The following is a 20,662-nucleotide window of genomic DNA, read 5'->3' as shown; positions in this document are numbered from 1 at the left end:
GAGTAAACATGGTATTTCCTATCCGCCAGACCCTGCTGTGTCTGCCACCTACCTCCAAGTCCAGGTGAGGGAGGGTTGGCCGATACAGGAGCCAGTCTGACACGGCAGAAGGATCTGGCTGGCCCTAGAAAGGTTCTTTTTTCCAACCTCCACCTTGAACTCCTTCTAGCTGTTGTTGTTCTTTTAAGTTTATTTATTTTGGGGGGGGGGGGAAGCGTGAGCCCGGGAGAGGCAGAGAGAGAGGGAGAGAGAGAGAATCCCAAGAAGCCTCCACACTCTCAGCATGGAGGCCCACTCGGGGTGCGAACTCACGAACTGTGAGATCATGACCTGAGTAGAAATCAAGAGTCGGACGCTTAACCAACTGAGCCACCCAGATGCCCCTCGCCTTGAGCTCCTTCTAAATTAAGAGCTGTTTTAGAAAGACATCAGGAAAGTAAGACTTGGAATGACTTAGAGAGAAACTTGGACTAACTGCCCTTATTTTATGTGTGTGGAACTGTGTTTTTTCAGTTCATACTCTGTGAGTATTAAAATGACATACCTGGATGGTAAGCCCTTGAACCAAAATAGAGAGAGCCGGGTGGGAAGCAGGTGGGACTTGGGGTCAGCTGAGTTTGGGTGACCCTGTCCATTCAGGGCACCATGGCTGATTTGTAGCTGCAGGAGCGGTCCAGGATGGTCCTATGGATTTTGGGAAATTATGAATTGCTTAAGGTCACAGCTAGTACATCTAGGACTAGCGCATAGAGCTCTCGCTTCCTGCCAGCCCAATTCTGTCTGCCACATCCTGCTGCTAAAGCTCTACACTAACTAGTTCTGTCCCACTAGGAAACCCACTAATGAGGGATTGGCTCCATAATAATAGGCGTTGCATAGTCCAGTAGTGCTGGATAGTAATAGGAAAGAATACGTCCAGAGGAAAAGTGCCAGAATGGTGATTTTTTTTTTTTTGCAGAAAAAAAATTGTATTTGTTGTCTAACGACTGCCAAAAGATCAGTGTTAAAGAATACTTGGGAAGAAAATCATCCGTTTGTCCATCCAGCCTAGCACAGCTATTCTATAAGTTTCTGCAAGCCTTTTTTTATCAAGCAGTCCATACAGCACATACATATTTTTAACATAGAATCACAGCTTCTTATTCCTTTGTGGTCTGTTTAGTTAATGTCGATATAAGAATTTTCCTTATTTCTGTCTCATCTTTACAGTTGTCTGTCCTGAAAGCCCAGAATATTGTGGAGTGTTGTTAGGTTCGGCTCCATGGATGTGTCCAGCCCTGTGGCTGGAGTTTGGGTTATTTCTTCTTTTTGCCTCCCCACCCCCAGCTTTATTTCTCCAGTTAAATAATGCTATAGAGAACATCTCTGCACATGGAGCCTTCTGCTGCTCTTGGGTCGTTGCCTTCAAGGAGTATTTCCAGGAAGCGAAGAGTCTGACGGTTGGAAGCCAGTGCTGTAGTTTTGAGTTTTTGTTTTTACTTTCTGTTACCGCTGTTTCCTATAGCACAGACACAGACAAATCAGTGAAACAGAGGTGTAGTCTAATGAATTATGGGAAGGCAGACACCCCTGGACCACCCCCCAAGTCAAGAGCTGGGACCTTGCCAGCCCGCTGGAAATCCGTGGTGTGCCCTCTCCCAGGCACAAATTCTCTACACCCCGAGACCAGCAATTACCCTGACTTTATTGCTTATCATAACCACTTCTTTACCCTCTTTTCATGTTTTTTCTTAATTTCTTTTTTAATGTTTATTCATTTTTGAGAGAGAGAGACAGAGCGTGAGCCAGGGAGGGGCAGAGAGTGAGGGAGACACAGAATCCGAAGCAGGCTCCAGGCTCCAAGCCGTCAGCACAGAGCCCGACACGGGGCTTGAACCCACAAACCCTGAGATCATGACCTGAGTCAAGTCGGACGCTTAACCACCTGAGCCACTCAGGTGCCCCACCCACCCTCTTTTCATGTTTTATCCCCCAAATATGTATCGTACACACTGCATGCTTTTAGTTTTGCCTTTTTGTAAAAGGGTCTTTTAAATCTTTTTTTCATCTCTAGGTGCCTCTCGATCTCTCCACTTCCCTGTATTCTGTTTGTTGAAGAAACTGTGTTGTTTGTCCTGAGGAGTTTCCAGAATTTCCCACTGGCTGGATCTTGATGATTGCAGTCCCATGTAGTTGAGAACATTCCTCTGCATTTCCTCCAAGTTGGCAGTTGGGTCTAGTGGTTGTATTAGTGCCAGTCTTGATAGTTTTTCCCTGCAGAAAGAGAAGCCTGGGGAGCAAAATTATGTCTTGGGTGGTGGGGTGTTCTTCATCGGGGGGTACGCAGTGGCTGGTCGTCTCCTCCTGTGATGTTGGTAGCCCCCGGTGCCCAATGCTAGTGCCTACCATTCTAGAAGTTGAAAAATTGTGATATTGCAAGTCTGTTACCCCTTCTTCATTTTGTTGTTGGTATACTACTAAAAAGAGAAATTCTGCCCATTTGCTATTTTTAATACCTTTATTAAGATGCACGTGCCAGATAATTCACTTACCCCAAGGGTACAATTCAGTGGCTCTTAGTATATTCATAGAGTTGTGCGTCTGTCACCATGATCCATTTTAGAACATTTCATTTACCCCAAAAAAACCGTGCTCACCTTGGCTGTCACACCACAAATACTGCAGCCCTAAGCAAACCACTAATCTGATTCCAGTCTCCAGCTTTCCCTGTTCTGGACATTTCGTGTAATATGTGGTCCTTTGTAACTGGCTTCTTTCACTTACTATAATGTTTTCAAAGTCCACCCATGTTGTAGTATGTATCCGGGCTTTACTCCTTTTCATGGCCAAATAATACTCCATTGTGTGGATACGATTCTTCCACATTATGTTTATCTGTGCGTTAGTTGAAAGACACTTGGGTTGCTTCCACTTTGGGGCTATTATGGTTAATGCTGCTATGAACATTTTGGTACAGATTTCCGTATGAATGCAATGTTTTCATTTCTCTGGAATATATATACTTAGGGGTGGAATTGCTGGGTCAGATGGTGGCTCTGTGTTTAACTATTTGAGAACATGCCAGACTGTTTCCCAAAATGGCTATACTGTTTTGCATTCCCGTCAGCAGTATATGAGGGTTCCACTTTCTCCAAGATTTGTTATTATCTGTCTTTTTTATTACAGCCATCCTAGTGGGTATGAAATGGTTCTGGATTGTGCTTTTGATTTACATTTCCCTAATGACTAATGATATTGAGCATCTTTTCATGTGCTTATCGGGTATTTTTGTATGTCTTCGGAGAACTGTGTATATATCCCGTGTTCATTTTTAATTGAATATATTTTTTATTATTGAGATGTAATAGTTTTTTATATATTCTAGATAGAAGTCTCTTACCAGATATGTGATTTGTAAAAATTTTCTCCCACTTTGGGTTGTCTTTGTGCTTTATTGATGTCTTGGTCCTTTGAAGCACAAAAGTTTTACATTAAAAAAAAAATGTTTATTTTTGAGAGAGAGAGTGCAAGTGGAGGAGGGGGGAGGACAGAGGCTCCGAATCCTGTTCTGTGCTGACAGAAACGAGCCCAGTGTGGGGCTCGAACTCATAAACTGTGAGATCATAATCTGAGCTGAAGTTGGACGCTCAACTGACTGAGCCACCTGGGTGCCCCAAAAGTTTTACGTTCTGCTGATGATGCCTGCCTGGTTTATTGTGGGTTTTTTGTGTTTGTTTGTTTCCTTTGTTTTGTTTTTTAATTTAAGTAGATTCCATGCCCAACATGGGGCTCAAACACACAACCCTGAGATCAAGATTCACATGGTCTACTGACTGAGCCAGCTAGGCACCTCTGGTTTATTTTATTTTATTATATTATTTATTTTTATTGCTTGTGCTTGTGGTGTCATATCTATGAAACCATTGCCTAATCCAAGGTCATGAAGATTTGTGCCTCTGTTTTGATAGTTTTATAGTTTTAGCTCTTGCATTTAGGTCTTTGATCTGATATTTTGAGTTAATGTTTGTATATCCTATCATCTACTCTTTGGTTACCGAGGGCTGTAGCTAAAGGCCAGATCAATGCTTGACTTTTTTCCCTTCACTTACCAGTTTTCATAATAAGGTTTTGGTTCCCTATTCATCCTACAAAGTTGTTAGTTGGTATTTTGTTTTGTTTCCATTGTGAGTAATGAGATTTAGTAATGGGTTTCCATTGCAATGAAAATAATTAAATTTTTAAAAATTTATGTACTGTGACATATACATGTATGCAGCATAGAGAGAAAAGTGATTTTGGTTTTTTTCTCTCTAAAACGTTTTGTTCTTATCCGGCTGTCACATCCTAAATCTTCATCTACCCAATTGCCTTCCAGAAACATGCCAAAGGCCAGGATTTGTTTGATCAGATCGTGTACCACTTGGACCTCGTGGAAACAGATTACTTTGGCCTCCAGTTCCTCGACTCTTCCCAGGTTGCGGTATGTATTTCTTTGCTTCGTTTCGGGACACGCTGGTTTTCATGCTAATTGCAGATTCACAGTTGCTAGAGGTTGGTAGAGAAAAATAGGAGTTAGGCTGCAGTGTTGTTGCAGTCACGATTGTTGGGGTGGTGGTGATGGCACCCGTGTGAAATTCATCCATATGCCCCCCCCTCCAGCCCCCCCTTGAGGGGGCCAATAACCGGGAGAGGAAGAGAAAGAACCGTCCCTGTTGTGCAGGGGAATGCATTCGGGAAACATTTCCAAGCATAGGGATGCAATATGGGCACATTTCTCAAGTAGGTAGAAAGCAGAAGAAATACCATTCTAGAAATTCTTTTAATGATGCTTTCATTTTTAACTGGCAGAGAGACTGCAGCAGCATCTTCTTGTGGACTCTTGCTGGGTGGAGGGAGCGGGTGCTGTGAACACACTGAATCCCAGCCAGGCTTAGTGGGTGCAGGGGGCCGGTCGGAGCAGATCTTGGCACTGCTAGACAACCATCTTGCAGGCTCCAGGAGGTTGTATTAGGTCAGCAAAGTCTTCCCTTGCTTTGCCTGAGACAGACCTGTCCACAGTGGGGGTGCTAGAGGGAGTGAATCTGATGTAGCGCAGAACCACTCTTTTCAAAAGCAGGAATGACTTCAGTCTCCTTCCCCAACAAAATCTGGCTTTGGGTTTCAAAGACAAATTATTCGGTAATATAAAAATATTTATTGAGGTGGGTGGGGGGGTGGGTGAAATGAAGGGGATTGAGAGCACAGGTATCTCGATGAGCACTGAGAAATGTATAGAGTTGTTGGGGCACCTGGGTGGCTCAGTTGGTTAAGTGTCCAACCCTTGATCTCACCTCAGGCCATGATCTCACAGTTTGTGAGTTCGAACCCTGCATCGGGCTCTGCACTGACAGTGTGGAGCCTGCTTGGGATTCTCTCTCTCCCTCTCTCCCTCTCTCTTTCCCTCCTCAGCTCTCGCTGTCTCGCTCTCAAATAAAGAAACATTAAAAAAAAAAAAAGTATAGAATTGTTGAATCATTGTGTGCCCAAAACTATTATAACACTGGGTATTAATTATAATTGAGTAAAAAAATATATATTTATTGGGCATCAGTTATGCACTGGGCCCTGTTTTAAGCACTGTAGATAAAGTATGAACACATAGATGACAGATGGTAATGAGTGTTAAGAAAAAGAAAATAGAGTAAGCGGATAGACAGACCGAATAAGAGGCGGTGCTGTTTTAGACAGCATATGAAAGGGTGAGTTCCCTGACAGGAGATGTTTGAGTGTACATGGCTAACCTTTTCTACCTAAAGACACCTGTTAAGATACTCCTTGGGGGCCGTATGTGACAATTGAGGCTAAGATGCTCAGAATCAGTGCCTAGGGATTGGGTGCACCTGAGAATGTGTGTATGAGGCTGCCGAGTCCAAGATGATGCAGTTATATCCCGGCTGCGGTGTCTTCCTGGGCAGATGCCCCTCCGCCCTTCAGTGCTGCCTGATTACCGACAGCCCATCCCCTCACCTCCTTGACTGTTGCCATGAACACTTCAGCTGCCGCCTGGAGTTAGTAGACCCAATTCCTTCTCCGTTTCCCAGCCAGAGGCTCCACCCGCCAGGACCCTGGACAAGGGGTAGACCAGCTTTTCTCTTTCTCCTCTCTGTCCAGTTCTGCTGTCTTTGAGGTTGAGCCACCCAGTGCCCTGCCTTCTGACCTCGCCCTGGTATCTCAGCTTTTCTCTTTCCTTTGGCAACCTGGCAATTCAAGTTGCCTTCCTTTGTAAATGTCCCGGACGCTGTTTCCTTGCATTGCAAATTCACTTGGGTAGACCTCACGCACGTTCACTTGGGTCCTGTCACCACCTGATCACTCCAAGAGCTGGAATTCTGTTGCTCCCATTCCATGATCACTTCCCTTAATTCCATCTTTCTGGTCCCTCTGCGTCTGGCCTTGTCCCTTAAGGATCCCCTCCTGCCTCGTTCTCCCCTCTCGGGGCCTGGTGAAGCCTCAGCCATCTCGCCTGTGTCCTCACTTGCCCTTTGATGCTCTCTCCCCCATGACTGTCCCCTGGTCTCCCCTCAACACGCAGGTCCATCTGTTTCCTCCGCTGCGTCTCCCAGGCTGGCGGGCATTGTCACGGGCTTGGGTCACAGATCACAGATGCAGCAAAGTCCAAGCCCCTGAGCTTCTCTTGGAGCCGTGGACTCGGTTCCCCTTGTGAATCTTGACCACAGCCCTCTAGTCCAGTCTCCCCACAGAGACTTGGGGCCTGCATTTGGCCTCACCTCCTGCTGAGAAGACCGAGGTCATTTAGCTAAAACGCCTTGAATTTTCTTCCCCTGCACCTCAGAGTTTTTCTTTCTCTCTCTCCATCCTTTTTTCACTGTTTGGTTTGACGAAAACATTCTGTTTCTCTAGCATTTACCCCCTCCCTATACCTGCATCACTGTTCCATTTCCGGTTGCTTCCTGAGTGCCAGATTTAGTTTGTCTGTCTCCAGTATCCTCCAGTTGTCCCAATCATCTGACACTCATCAGCCCTTCTCTTCCCAGAAACGCTTCTCCATTCTGCCTTCTGTGTGCCTTAACACATATGGTATTTTTGGCTTCAAAATGTCTACAGCCCTGGATTATGAGTCTGACCTGGACCTTGTTCCTGGCTCTTCCCCTGACTTATTTGGGGGCTTTCAGTAAGCCCCCTTTTCTCCCTTGTCCTTATCTGTAAAATGTTTTCTCATCTGTAAAATGGGGTTCTTGGGCCAGTTTCCAAGAGCTCTTTCAGTTCTAATGTTCTAAAGGGAAGGCAGGCACGTCTGCCCCACACTCTTCTCCTGTCAGAAGGGAAAAGATACCATCATTTCTGCCATTAGAGCCACGTGCCTGTTTCCCTGCTGCCATGTCCTCATCCCCAGGTGACCCCTCTCCAGCCACTTGGATTCCCAGAAAGCCAAGGATGTGACTCCATTAGGAAGGACCTGGTTATGTACCCCTGCTCGCCGGGCTGCCAGGCGTTCCCGTCTGCCGGTGTCCTGGCACAGCCTCAGCGGGGTCCAGGCGCCCTTCCAAGGCCAGACACCTGGATGCTCAGCCTCTACAGGCCCTGCCATCTTTCCAGCTCCTAGCCCTGAACGTGACGTGCTGTTCTTCCCCCACAAAGCAGGTGTAGGGTCCTCGTCTACCTGACCTGGAGGATCCGAGGCTGTGCAGCAGCTGCTCCCAGGAGCCTTCCCATTAGTCCGGTTTCTAGGCTGGGCTCCTCAAGACCGGGCTCTGGAGATGCCTGCACTTCTGTGCATGCTTTTGCTTATGGGTTCCCCTCCCGGCGTGCCCTTCCTCACCCCATTGAAACTTCTGGCTGTCCTTCAGGACTGTCTCAGATGGCAGCCCTTCCTTCATGCAGCATGTCCTGAACTTGCAGCATTTCTCCTCCTCTCTGGAAACCTTTGAGCTTCTTTGCCTTCTGTGGCAGTTTGCTCATCTGGCTGTGGGTTCTTTATCTGTGCTTATAAATAGACCTTTCTGATTAGATCCTGAGACTTAAGACTGCTGCTTCTTGGGGACTTTTGTTGACAAGGCATGCAACCTCAGTCTTCAGGGGCGCTTGGGTGGCTCAGTTGGTTGAGCATCTGGCTTTGGCTCAGGTCATGATCTCACCATTCGTGAGTTCGTGCCCCATGTCAGGCTCTGTGGTGGCAGCTCAGAGCCTGGAGCCTGCTTTGGATTCTGTGTCTCCCTCTCTCTCTCCTCCCATCCCCCGCTCGTGCTCTGTCTCTGTTTGCTCAAAACCAAATAAACATTAAAAAAAAATTTTTTTTTTAACATCAGTCTTCAGCCCCAGAAGTGACCTTAGAAATTATTTTTCAAACGTTTCTGTCTTGTGGATGGTGAAATGAATGCACTCAGTGAGTGGTACCCCTCAGACTCAAAGTCAGGTTTTACAACTTGAGGGGTAAGTGCTGTATTCAATGCACTGTACTTGCAAGCCTGTTTTCCTAACTGTAGAGTGGAGGTGGTGACATCTGGGAGGTTGAGAGGCTCAGCGAGTTAATGGAGGAGAAGGAGTCTTGTAATCTAACCCCAGTGTGGGTCTCCTCTTCCTACCTGAGCATGCTGAGGGGAGACCAGAAGTCATCACAGCTCCCAGAGGTGATGCACTTATGCTAGTGGGAACCTGCAAGGCTGCCTTGCCTGTGGGAGAAAATTTAGCAGTTTAGGTGATCCCTTTGGGAATGTTCCCTGAGTCAATTATCTGGGTGCCTGGGATGAAGCAGTTGGTGGCAGGTGTACAAGATGGAAGCTGGGATGCGAACAGTCCCCTTGGCCATTGGCTTATTGCCGTGTGCGTCTCCTGCAAGAAATGACATCCCCACCCTGCCCCTGCATGCAAATCAGAAGGCTGGCAGTGGTGGGGCTCCTGGCACAGCTCTCTGCAGACCCAGCTTATGTCCCCAGCTCCCTGCGAAGAGCCAAGCCTGGTTACCATAGTGCGCTGCCCAGCCCTGAAGCAAGGTCAGAGTCTATCGGCTCGTCTATTTTTAGCAGGTGGGGCTGGGGCCTCCTGTTTCCCTTTTCCATATCAAGGCAGGAAGGCCACCCAGGAGCTTGTTCTGTAGATCTCACTTTTGCACAGCTCAAAGCAGGGGCAGGGGTTCTATTTTTACATATGAAAGCTTTCTTCTGAGAGAGGAGGCTCTGGCTTACACCCACCCAGCTTTCTTACGGACCAGACTGGTCAGATTGCTGCTGTTTACTGAGTTCCTGCTCAGGCATCCACCTAAAAACTTTACATAACTCTTATTTAACATTCATCATCTGTGAAACTAGCCATAAAGCAGACCCATTTTACAGATGATGAAGCTGAGGTTCATTAGAAACCTTGTAAAGGTTAAAGTGAGGGACAGAGCCAGGTTTCAGAACCTGGTCTCATTCCACAGGCCAGCACTTTCCACCAGGCTACGCTGGTTCCTTTACACGAGGTAGCATCTCATCCACACACACATCCACGTGCATGCGCCCGCCGGAGGAACCCATTTAGTCAGTAGCTATTCAGCTGACTTTGCCTTGGAGCTTATTCAGCGGTAGTCCCTGTGGTGCAGAAGTAGGCAGGACACTGTCCCTGCCTGCTGCATTCTGAGGGAGACGGACCATCTTGTTGGTCCCATGGAATACATTGGGGTCTGTCCTCACTCTGGGAGCCTGGAGAGGGAGTGCCTGAGTATCAGTGAGGAGCCCAATGAGGAGTCAGAGGGGAGAGGTATGGCAGGGATCTGGGGCAGGGGTCATACCAGCCCCACCAATCAGGAGCCTCCCTCCCGACCCTGGGGGCAGGTGTGTGGCCGTAGGGGTGGTGTTCTGGGGGATGCGGCCAGTTCAAGTCCCTTCCAGAGCCCCTCCCAACATGAAAAGGGAGCATTTTATGGTGGTAAGCTTTGCAGCAAGGAATACCGAAAAGGTGATTTTTGGCCTTTGTTTCCAGACTTGTGAGATGTTTTTCCTCTGGTCTTTGCAGCCTAGAATCGTGTGGATGGGTAATAAGAGGCCCAGGGCTGTGAGGTGAGGTTGACACGGATATGGTGGCTGCCGAGAGGATCATTGGGTGCTAATGGGGCTGTTGCGGCTTCACTCTGGTGTCACATGTGCCTCCTGTGGGGACGCCACTGAGCTTTCCTACCGTTTCAGATGTACCTGGAGGGAAGTACTCTCAGGAAACACTAATAGTGGGGTATGTTACTATAAGAGACAGGAAACCCTTCCATTTCAATGGTTCCACAGCCACTCAGTGAATTCTTCAGTGTGTCAAGGGGACAGCTCAGTGCACAGATGAGGAAACAGTCTCAGGGGTCTTGCTTATGGCCACACACCAGGTGACTGTCAGAGCTGGCACTCAAGCTCTGATCTTCTGCCTCCTCCTATTTTAGTACAAGAAAGTGTGGAACAGCTCAAGAAATGCCACAGGTCTCCCCGCAGCCTGTCTCTGAAAGCTGGCAGGGGGAGGGTTTTCCTGCCCACATGCATATTGATGCTGAATGGAAAGCTATTGATAAAGGGGTCTCTGCAGTTGATTTAGATTAATTCCCAAGGAAACCTCAAGTAGCTGGTGTAAGTGAGGTTACAGGGCTCCATCCTGGATGAGAAGGGGAGATCCCTCCTTAGGCAGAGGAGGCACTTCAAGCTGGTGTGTGGTGTGGACCCAGAACCATGGATGCCGCCACAGCCTGATTTCTGATCCTGCCTCTGCCTCACCTACACCGTGATCCCGGACGCCTTGCCCTGTGCACAGTCACCTTCATCGGCTCTGAGGCCTGAGCAAGTGATGGACATGACACAGTCCAACGTGTGTTTCTTCCAACACCACCGAGCAATTAATTCTGATGCTCTCTACCTGCAGATAGCCTCAGATCCCACAGGCTGAGGGCTCAGTCCTCCAACACTGTTTCCCACCCCACAATTCAGATGCCAATCACATGTCCAGATTGTAACCTGTGCTTTTGCAGTGTCGATGGGAGGTCCCCATGACCCCTCTTGGTTCAGTTAATTTTCTAGGACAGATGGCAGAACTCAGAAGCATTTCACTGACTAGATCACCAGTCTGTTATAGAAGAGGTAACTCAGGAACAGCCAGACAGAAGAGATGAATAGAGCAAGTATAGGGTGAGGCGGGCTGTGCAAAGCTTCCACGCCTTCCCTGGGCATCTGTCCCTCTCCAGGTCTCTCTGTGTGCACCAGCCTGGAAGCTCTCCAAATTGAGTTTTCATGGAGGCTTTATTACAAGGGCACGATTGATTAAATATTGGCCATTGGTGATTGATTCAACCTCCAGACCCCTGCCCCCTCCCCAGAGGTCAGCGCGGTGAGACTGTAAGTCTCAACTGTCCAATCACATGGGTGGTTCCCCTGACAACCAGCCCCCATCCTTAGGTGCTCTTCAAAAGTCACTTCATTGGGGTGCCTGGGTGGCTCAGTGGGTTGAGCATCCGGCTTCTGCGCAGGTCATGATCTGAGTTCGTGAGTTCGAGTCCCATGTCGGGCTCTGTGCTGACAGCTCAGAGCCCGGAGCCTGCATTAGATTCTGTGTCTCCCTCTTGCTCTGCCTCTCCCTCACTCTCTCTCTCTCTCTCTCTCTCTCTCTCTCTCTCTCTCTCTCTCTCTCAAAAATAAATAATGTTAAAAAAATTTAAAAAATAAGTCACCTCATTGACATAAACTCTGGTATGGTAGGAAGGAGTTTGTTATGAATGTCAGAACACCTTTCTTGCTCTTATGGCTTAGAAAATTCCAAGGGTTTTAGGAGGTCTGTGCCAGAAACTAAGACCAAATATATATTTCTTATTATAAATCATAGCACACACAGTAAGCTCCAAAAGTGTCCTTTCCCTTCTTTCTCTTCTCATCCTTTGGATATGATTATCTCTTCAAATTCCTTCCAGCTCTAATTTAAATGCAAACTAGACACTCTTTGTAAGCTGAGAAATCTACAGGTACTAGGATGCCAGCTATGAGTTCTGACCACTCAGACTCGATGGTGAGGGCTCAGGGGTCATTGAGGCAGGTTTTAGGCCCTTTTCAACCCCTGAGCTTCTCTTGGCCATTGTGGTTCAAGTGCTTCTGTATAGATTTTAGACAACTCAGTGCTACAACCAGCCTTTTACATGTCAGAGTTCCAGAACTGATATACTGTCAGAACAGATGGGCTTTGCCAAATCATCTCCCATCTTGATTTATGGAAAGGGTTTTGCCAGATGGACTTGGATGAGAAATTCAGATCAGAAACCACCTTTCTAACACCTGTTAGAATGTTTGAGTTAAATATCATGCCCTCTGAACTTAGAAATGCACCTGCCTGTCTCCAGTGACTGGTTTAATGGTACGTTAAGAGGTCTGGAGCCATTTGCCTTGGCCTTTGCCGACAGGCAGTGTGGCTATATTTGGTCAGGATGCAGGTGAACATCTAAGACAGGTCTCGCTGATGTTGAATTTAGGCCTCCAAGCCAAGTGTAGGATATGATTTACTAAATGCCATTTGGGGCCATAGTGCCCGGGTTATTCATCACGAGGTAGTCTTGTGGGATAAAATAGGAGTCATCAGAGTCTGGTCCCCTCCTGCAGCTAGGAAAGAAAGTCAGGTCATTTTGAACTGCCTGGATACCAGATAGGTTTTATCATGTCTTGTTTTAGGATTCTGGCTGGGTTTCTTATCACCTCCGATGCAGGCAAGCAACCTGATCTGAACCTTGTAGGGGCAAGGAGCTTTTAAAAGGAAACTGTTTCTGATTACTTTCCCAGATGCGTGAGCCCCAGACTTTTCACAAGCGTCCATCCTGGCAGGGCCCCGTGGCTGTGCAGGAAGGACGGGGGCCAGCCTGCATGGATAAGGGAGCTCCTTCAGCAGCATGGCCAGAGGGAAAAGCAGTCTGCTGTCCAGCAGGAACACTAGCCATGAACTGTCGGTTAACACCAACCATAGACCACTGGCCAGTAAACCTTGGCCAGTAAATTGCTTGAGATTTTACAAAGCCCTGACGGTGATTTTCAGAAGGGGTCATGGGTGTGTCACGATCCCGAGATCAGTAGGGACATATTGCTGGGTAAGGGGAAAACTTCGGCACTGAATATTTCATGGGCACGCTGGGAGCCTTTAACAAACACTAATGCTCTGAGATTCTCTTTAATGGCTCTTGGGTGGGACCTGCGTCGTGACCGCAGTGCGCAACCAGGGTTGAAAACCACCGCCAAGGAAACAACACAGTCAGACTCAGATCAAGATCATAGTTTGACAGCGGAGGGAGGGAAACAGTGGGCTTGACGTGTTCTATTCCAGATACAAGGGGGCATGAGGGAAAGAAGTGGGACAAGCCCCTTTAAGCTGTGAGCCTCTGAGGCTAATGAGATTAGAAGGCTGGTTGCAGAGAACTTTCTTTGCAGGGTAATAGTGAGGGGAAGAAAGAGTTTAGTCATAGCCATTAGTGTGATACTTACTGGCAGGAAAGTAAATATACTTTTATCACGTCTGTATCTGTAATCCTCCCAGGGGCTGAGGTCCGAGGGTTTCTGCTTGATTGAGGGCAGCAGTGATATGGAATTCTGCTAGGGCAAACCGATCATCCCAAACTGCCTGATGGGCAAGCAATGAATTAATTAATGGAAGTGACCACATGACCCACCCCCATGAAAATAATATTGTCATTAAAAGTAAAAAATTATGCAGAAAAGTGAAAAAAGTAAACGGCATTTACAGCCCCACATCCAAAAAATAATGTCTATAAATCCTTCTGGACATACCATAATAGAAAATAATAATTTTATATAAACAGGATCCTGGTTTGTTTGGCTTCTTTTTCTTCAAATGTTGAGCTGTGGGTCTCTTGCCACATCAGTAAATAGGCCTCCATCAGTTTTAAAGGCTGAATAGTATTTCATCATGCGGATGAGCCATTTTTTTAATCCTTCTTTGTTGATGGACATTTAGGTCATTTCCAATTCAAAGCTGTAAACAGTGAGATAAAGCACCTTGTACGAGTGCCTTTGAGATCTGCATCCTGCTGTGCTGATCTTCCTTTCTTAGGTGGTTGCTTAGCCGGAGGGTGGAAATGACAAAAGCCCACGTTCTCCCACTGCACTGCTCACAGCTTATTGTGTTATAATTTACCTGTTATTTGCTTTTGTGTTTCCTTATTCCCCTCCTCCTACACAGACATAATGGGCTCTTTGGTGAGGGGTAGAGTGCACTGTACTAATTTAGCCCCACCCTTTCTCATTATTAGAATGTGCAGAGTTGAAGTTGCTTCTGAAAGTATATTGGCAGTCAGCAGAAGGACCCCTGATTCTGAGCAGCTAATGAGAAACCCACTCTGGCTGTGTCATTCCAAATGTTACCATAATGGTGAGGTTTCAGTGTGTATTGGGTTGACATGAAGTGGTGGGAAAAATTCCTCTTTGCCTTCTTTTAAAAAAATTATGTTGAGGAACACCTAGGTGGCTCAGGCGGTTAAGCATCCGACTTTGGCCCAGGTCATGATCTCCTAGTTCATGGGTTCAAGCCCCGCATTGGGCTCGCTGCTGTCAGCACAGAGCCTGCTTTGGATCCTCTGAGCTCCTCTCTCTCTTTGCCCCTCCTCCCACCCTCAAAAATAAATAAACATTAAGGATGCCTAGGTGGCTTAGTCTGTTATGCGTCCGACCTCGGTTCAGGTCATGATCTCACAATTTGTTGGTTCAAGCCCCGTGTTGGGTTCTGTGCTGACAGCTCAGAGCCTGGAGACTGCTTCAGATTCTATGTCTCCCTATCTGCCCCTCCCCCACTCACGTTCTCTCTCTCTCTCTCTCTCTCTCTCTCTCTCTCTTCCTCTCTCTCTCTCAAAAATTAAAAAAACATTAAAAGAATAAAAATATATATATATCGAGGGGCCCCTGGGTAGTTAGTTGGTTATGAGTCTGACCCTTGTTCTCAGCTCAAATCTTGATCTCCAGGACATGAGTCCAAGCCCTGTGTTGGGCTCTGAGCTAGGCGTGGCACATACTTAAAAAAAATTACATCAAGCATGTATTTATTTCTTAAGAATCTAATATGGGACTGCTGGGTTCCATGCTTGGAGCCTGGCATGGGAAACGGAAGTGATTGAAGTGCACCATCTCTGCCCTCCAAGGGCAGAGGCCAGAAGCATAATGGTCCTAAATGCTGTTTTCCATGGAAGTCAAGCTGCTGAGGCTCGTCAGAACTGTAGTATCAACAACAGAGACATTATAGAGAAACTTGCGTATGAGAGAAATGGTTTTGCGATTTCCTGGGGGTGGTAGATAGGACCCAAGTGTTTTTCTGATGAAAATGAGAGGAAGTTGGAATGTCCTCATTGACCAGAGCACAGTTATCTCTGGCAAATCCCTGCCTGCCTTCCCATCTTCCTTGGGGGTTGAATTTTGGCTTTACAATTTTAGCATTGAAAACGACAAAGCTACAAGACCCATGCGTGATCAGAGATTCCTGGCAGTGTGGCTCGTGGTCTTTACTATACTGATGGTGACTTGGGATAGTTGCCGAAGTTTGAGCGTGATTTGAGAAATTCAGCTCTTCAGACTAGAAGAGCCTTCAAAGATCAGTTAGTTACAGCTCTTTGAAAAAGAGACACCTCTTTGAAAAGCTAACTTTCCCAAGAAAAAATGTACTGAATGTGCATAAGCACAGATTTTTTTTTTTTTTAAATACCATCCCAGGCAGTTTGCAGATCCCCAACCTCAGAACCCTGATCTGGTCCAATGCCTGGTTTTATGGGGAGAATTACTAAGGTTTATAGAGGAGGATAAATGTGGGCTCTATATGGTCTTGCTGATGAACTATTCCTAAAGAAACTTTTTCTTTCTTTCAGCACTGGCTGGACCATTCCAAACCCATAAAAAAGCAGATGAAAAGTAAGTAAGCAGAACTTAGCCTACTCACTTATTTCTTTTATCAGAGAGTAAAACTCCTTTGCCAGTGTTTTGAGGTATTATGTTTTCATCAGAACTTGGGAGCGTTTTAAAATAGATTCAGTTTTAAGTGAATGATTTTTCATCTTAAGGCTGGCCAAATGTTAGAGTTTAAAATTTGGATAAGAGTTTTCGGTAGATATTAAAAAACAGACTATGCTCTCATTTGAAATCAGGCACCCCTGCCAATGAGAACTGATTAATATGCTCTTCACAAGCATGACTTTACGCCTATTATATTCATTTTCTAATGAGTTGTAAAAGTAGACTCAGAGAATGGGAAAGCAGGAGTTTTTGACAGTCTGGTCCAGCTCTCTGGTTTTACGGGTGCAGTAACCGCATTTCTTCAGTGTTATTTATGCATGGGTAATTTTTAAAAAGTGTAATACTTTAAAGTGTTCTTACTGTATTTTTGGATTACGGAACCCTTGCTGTTTATATGTCACTTTCCTTTAGCCCACTTAGTATTTTGTAAAAAGTTAGTATCTGTTTGGAATATCTTGGCAATTGGGTGAAAGTAAAATGTCAGCTCTTAGTAATTCATCTACATGGTTAGGGTTTTATTCCAGAATAAGTTACTAGCTAAGCCGTCTTTGTCAATGCAAAAGTACATTTTAGTCTTCCAAATGAAAGGATTGAAAAGAACTCTCTAGCTGTGTATGTCCCTTTGTGCCCTCCCGGTAGCAGTGAATGTATTACTAGATGTAACATGTGTTTCCTTTTGTCCATTCTGTGATCTTCAAAACTGGGGAAAAACATCTTCAATGTTCCATCTCCCTATGTTCAGTTGGACCTGCTTATGCTTTGCACTTTCGAGTTAAATATTATTCTTCGGAACCGAACAACCTTCGTGAAGAGTTTACAAGGTAGGACCAGATGCAGAACACGACCCCCTCTCCACTGTAGTACTTACCTTATAGCTTATGGGTCCTCTAAATTTGGGGTCTGCCTGCTCTTCTCTCTGCTGACTTTATATGCTGAGCAAGAGCTATTCGTATTTCCCTGTGCTTATCCCTGTATTCTGTTGAAAATCTACCCTTGGCTTAGTTTGACCTTTTTCCCAGTGAATCAAAATTAAAAGATTTATTTTCCGATCACATTTCTGTTTTGTGGGGCTGTGGGATAAACTGGTTACTCGTTCCAAGGTACTTTATTTTTGTCTCAGGTACAAAAAGGGAAGGCAGGTATTAGAAGAGCATTTCTCAGTCCCAAAACGCCATCTTATTTTTTTTAAGGGGCTGCGTACTGTTCCCTTGATTGCTACAATATCAAAGTTGTTGGAATCCCTTCATGTCATCTTTCAGCCCCACTGAATTTCTTTTAAGATGTGCCCACGAGTGTCTGCCCCTCCAACTTCAGAAACAGTGTTGAAGCAAAAGAGGCTTTAAAAACGTTTTAAGTATGGCATTTCTCTCCAGCCTCTCCTCTGTCAGCAAGATCCTCTACCCAGCCTTCGGCTGCTTTGAATGTCCCCAGAACCCCCTTGTCATTTGTGTGACCGGCAGTAGTGACGACATGTCAGCCCCTGGTGGTGGCCACTCACCTGGAGATGACCACCTGACTAACACTTTAAAGACTGCTTATCACCATTCCCTGCCCTGGACAGGCCTACTGGGCTTCCACGGTTAGGTTTTCCTATAGGAATTGCAAGTTCTGGCTGTATTCTGCACGGTATTCAGCACCGTGTGTTCTCTCCTTGATGCGAGTACTCAGTTCAGTGGTGGTTAAGCAGCTGTCAGAAGCAGGAACAGTCTAGAATATCCTAGAACCTTCAGCTCCCCGATCCTTTGATCTCTGGGTCACTCACATTCTCCTGTATCCATTCCATCAGAGAGTGACTATCTGCATTGTTTTCAAAGTTCAAGTAGATTATTATAGAGTTCCTCTTCAGAGTCCTTTATGAAACGTGCTCCTTCTAGCCATCATCCAAGCTATTGATTCTTAACCAGAGTTGTGTGAATCAGAAACACCTAGGAAGCTTTTGAGCAAATCACATTCCTGGGGACCACTCTTGCATGTAAGACTGATTCCATAGGTATGGAGCAGAGCGTGGGTAGCTTTGGCTTTTACAAAGCACTATAAGTGGCTCTGTTGCCCACGTCCTCCTGGTAAAAAAGAAAAAAAAAAACAGTTAAGCAAAAACACTTAATTTTTTTTTTTTTACTTAGGTGAACTCCACTTGTGTTATTTGCTGCCTCCTCTCCCCATTTCTCATTACCCCATAACCCGCTGCAGCCCAGTTCCAGGATTTTTGTTTTGCATGTGTGTGTGTGTGTGCACGCATGAGTGCATGTACGCTTGTTTTTTTTTTTTTAAAGACAGAGTCTGCAGTTAACCTGCATCAGAAAAAAGCCTCAAGCAGTTGCTAACTACGGTCAGCTGTAAACTTTCTGATACCAGCAGCTGCACTCTTCCCGGAATCTGCTGGTGGGACTGGCTGAGGGCCAAGTCCAGTGGCTCCTCCCTGTCTGTCTGATTGGACACGTTGCATGCCTGCGTTTGAGCTCTCTTCTCAAGCTCCAAGGGTGCTGCCGAGGCCATCATTGGACTGTAGAGTGTGTTTCATGTTCCATCCCCCAAGTATCTTGCGAACCCTGTACATGCACTCACCTGCCTAGCTAGGTTCTGGGATGTCTTCCTGGAGACTCAGGAGGAGATGCTTCCACCAACGTCCTCATTTGATTCGGACTCCTTGTTACAATGCAGAATTCTGGGCTGTGCACGGGGCGGGATTTGTGATGGGAAGTTGGGGATTGGAAGCGGTTGGAAAAAAGTATGCCTCTGTTGACTTTTCTGTATGTTTGTCAGGTACCTGTTTGTTTTACAACTCAGGCATGACATTCTTTCAGGAAAGTAAGTATGTTTTTGTTCTAACTCTTAACCTGGGATAGATCATAGTGTATTTCTAAATCACTGTTGTTGTTGTTGTTGTTTTAACTCTTTTACCCTTGTTCCCTTTTCAAAATTCAAAAAAAGTACACCAGGCATTGTAAAGTGAGTCTAATCCTTGTATCGCTGTCATCATCATCTTATTTTAAATGATTACTATATGGCTTGAAGCATTTCCAAGAGCATTTAATATCTTAAGTGATGTGCATTTGGGAATACTTCTCTCCCTGATCACATCACTGCCCCATTCATAATGGCTTTTGTCGTATTTGCAAGCAAGATACGTTATTAGTATGTATACACTTACAAGTATTTGGAGAGTCAGAAGTCTCATTCATCACCATCTGCATTTAAGCAACGTAAAGAGGTTACGTTTTGATTCTGATAGGAGGTTTAGACATCTCATCTCATTTCCTTTTCCCCTTCTTAAAAATGGTTTTTCAATACCAGGCCTCTGGCGACAGTGATTGTTGAGCCCAAGAAGCATTGGCATTGACGTGGTTGGTCTCGCGTGCAGTATTTATTTTAAAGATAACAAAATTTCAGTGGTCATAGCCTTCACAGTTGTGTCATTTCTCAGCATACGTATCGACTATTTTCTATTATGTGAAAAATGAAGACTCTGCCGAGTCTAAAAAGCAATACCTGACATTGATGAGAACACATTTTGATTTTGAATACAACCTGAAAGAAATTTGAAAAGTGATTTCCGAATTTGCAAACTCTGAATCGCACGTAGGCTTTCAAAACCATAGTGGAATCTATATGACAGCACAAGTAGATTGTACAGTGTATACATTTGCCTTATTCAGCCATGCAATACAAATCTCAGTGTGTGTATTATGAGTGTGTGTGTATTTTTATCTTTCTCTCTTTCTCTCTGCATACTGTGCTCCTCGTACTAAAGGCCTCTTAATTCCAGTAATTGTCTTCAGTTTGGAAAAATATTAATGGCGACGTCTTACATTTATACAGTACTTTGCAGTTTACACGCGCTTCGGCCAGATTGACGGTACTTCCAGGCATAATGGCGTTCTGGTCCCAGCACTGCCTGCTCCCAGCTGGGTGACCCTGAGCAAGACACTTGGTCACTGAGTTCCTCGTCTCTAAAATGGGGGATGGGGGAGCACTTACCTTAGCGGTTCATAAAGTCCATGCATTGACCAAATTTGATAGTATATTTTAAAAGGCTTTAAAAACTATGAAGTGCTGTACCAATGTATGTCATTATTATTTTTCTAACTGAATTTGTAATATCAAGTATGAATGAGATCAGTGATTGGAGGTGTGGTAATACGCCTCTGTGGCTACGCCTCAGTTATACTTATTAGAACGCTTGAGTGTATCCAGCTGTCCTGGCAGTATTAGATATTGTGTCTGTCTGTTTATTTTTAACATTATGACCTGGTTTCAAGAAAGAGTTCAGACAGCTTGAAAAGGCGCATGTACTCTATCAAGTAAGTTTCAAAATCCTAAGGCAGAGGGAAGGCTTTTCATTCTATTTCCCAAACTTCCCCATTCTTGCCAAATTCAGTAAAATTGCCCACAGAGTTGATAGAAACTATACTTAGATTGTATCGTTTTGCTCTATGGTGAGAATTGACTTTGGGAAATAGGGAGTGGAAATCAGCTTGTTTGCATTCTTTAATGTGGACAGCAGAAATAGAAACCACCGAGAAAAATCATTATCTAAATAGCACTACCTTTTGAAAAATGACTCTAATGATATTTTGTATGCTTATGAGTATTAAAAGTTCATATATGGAATTCATTTCCTCTCTTTTTTTCAAGACTGAAATGCCCATATGAAACGGCTGTGGAATTAGCTGCTCTCTGTCTACAAGGTACATTAT

At 45.4% G+C, this 20,662-nt stretch overlaps 1 protein-coding gene across 10 annotated transcripts in view; it reads left to right on the top strand.

Annotated features, from left to right (window-relative positions):
* The window catches only part of EPB41L4B (erythrocyte membrane protein band 4.1 like 4B), a 128,729-nt gene that overhangs the window by 34,311 nt on the left and 73,756 nt on the right, over window positions 1-20,662 (top strand). For 6 of the 10 annotated variants that reach the window (XM_043566540.1, XM_043566539.1, XM_043566537.1 and 3 more), the window contains exons 2-7: window positions 4,355-4,459; window positions 15,821-15,863; window positions 16,708-16,786; window positions 18,729-18,773; window positions 18,897-18,914; window positions 20,601-20,653. In XM_043566540.1, the coding sequence (XP_043422475.1) occupies window positions 4,355-4,459; window positions 15,821-15,863; window positions 16,708-16,786; window positions 18,729-18,773; window positions 18,897-18,914; window positions 20,601-20,653 (343 nt within the window). The remainder of the gene's footprint in view (window positions 1-4,354; window positions 4,460-15,820; window positions 15,864-16,707; window positions 16,787-18,728; window positions 18,774-18,896; window positions 18,915-20,600; window positions 20,654-20,662) is intronic. The other 4 variants (XM_043566542.1, XM_043566544.1, XM_043566541.1 and 1 more) reach the window with 1 other exon arrangement.

This window comes from Prionailurus bengalensis, chromosome D4, assembly GCF_016509475.1.
Source record: "Prionailurus bengalensis isolate Pbe53 chromosome D4, Fcat_Pben_1.1_paternal_pri, whole genome shotgun sequence".
Classification (NCBI taxonomy): domain Eukaryota; kingdom Metazoa; phylum Chordata; class Mammalia; order Carnivora; family Felidae; genus Prionailurus; species Prionailurus bengalensis.
The sequence above is the reverse complement of the archived record's forward strand: the minus strand, read 5'-3'. Positions and strand labels throughout refer to the sequence as shown.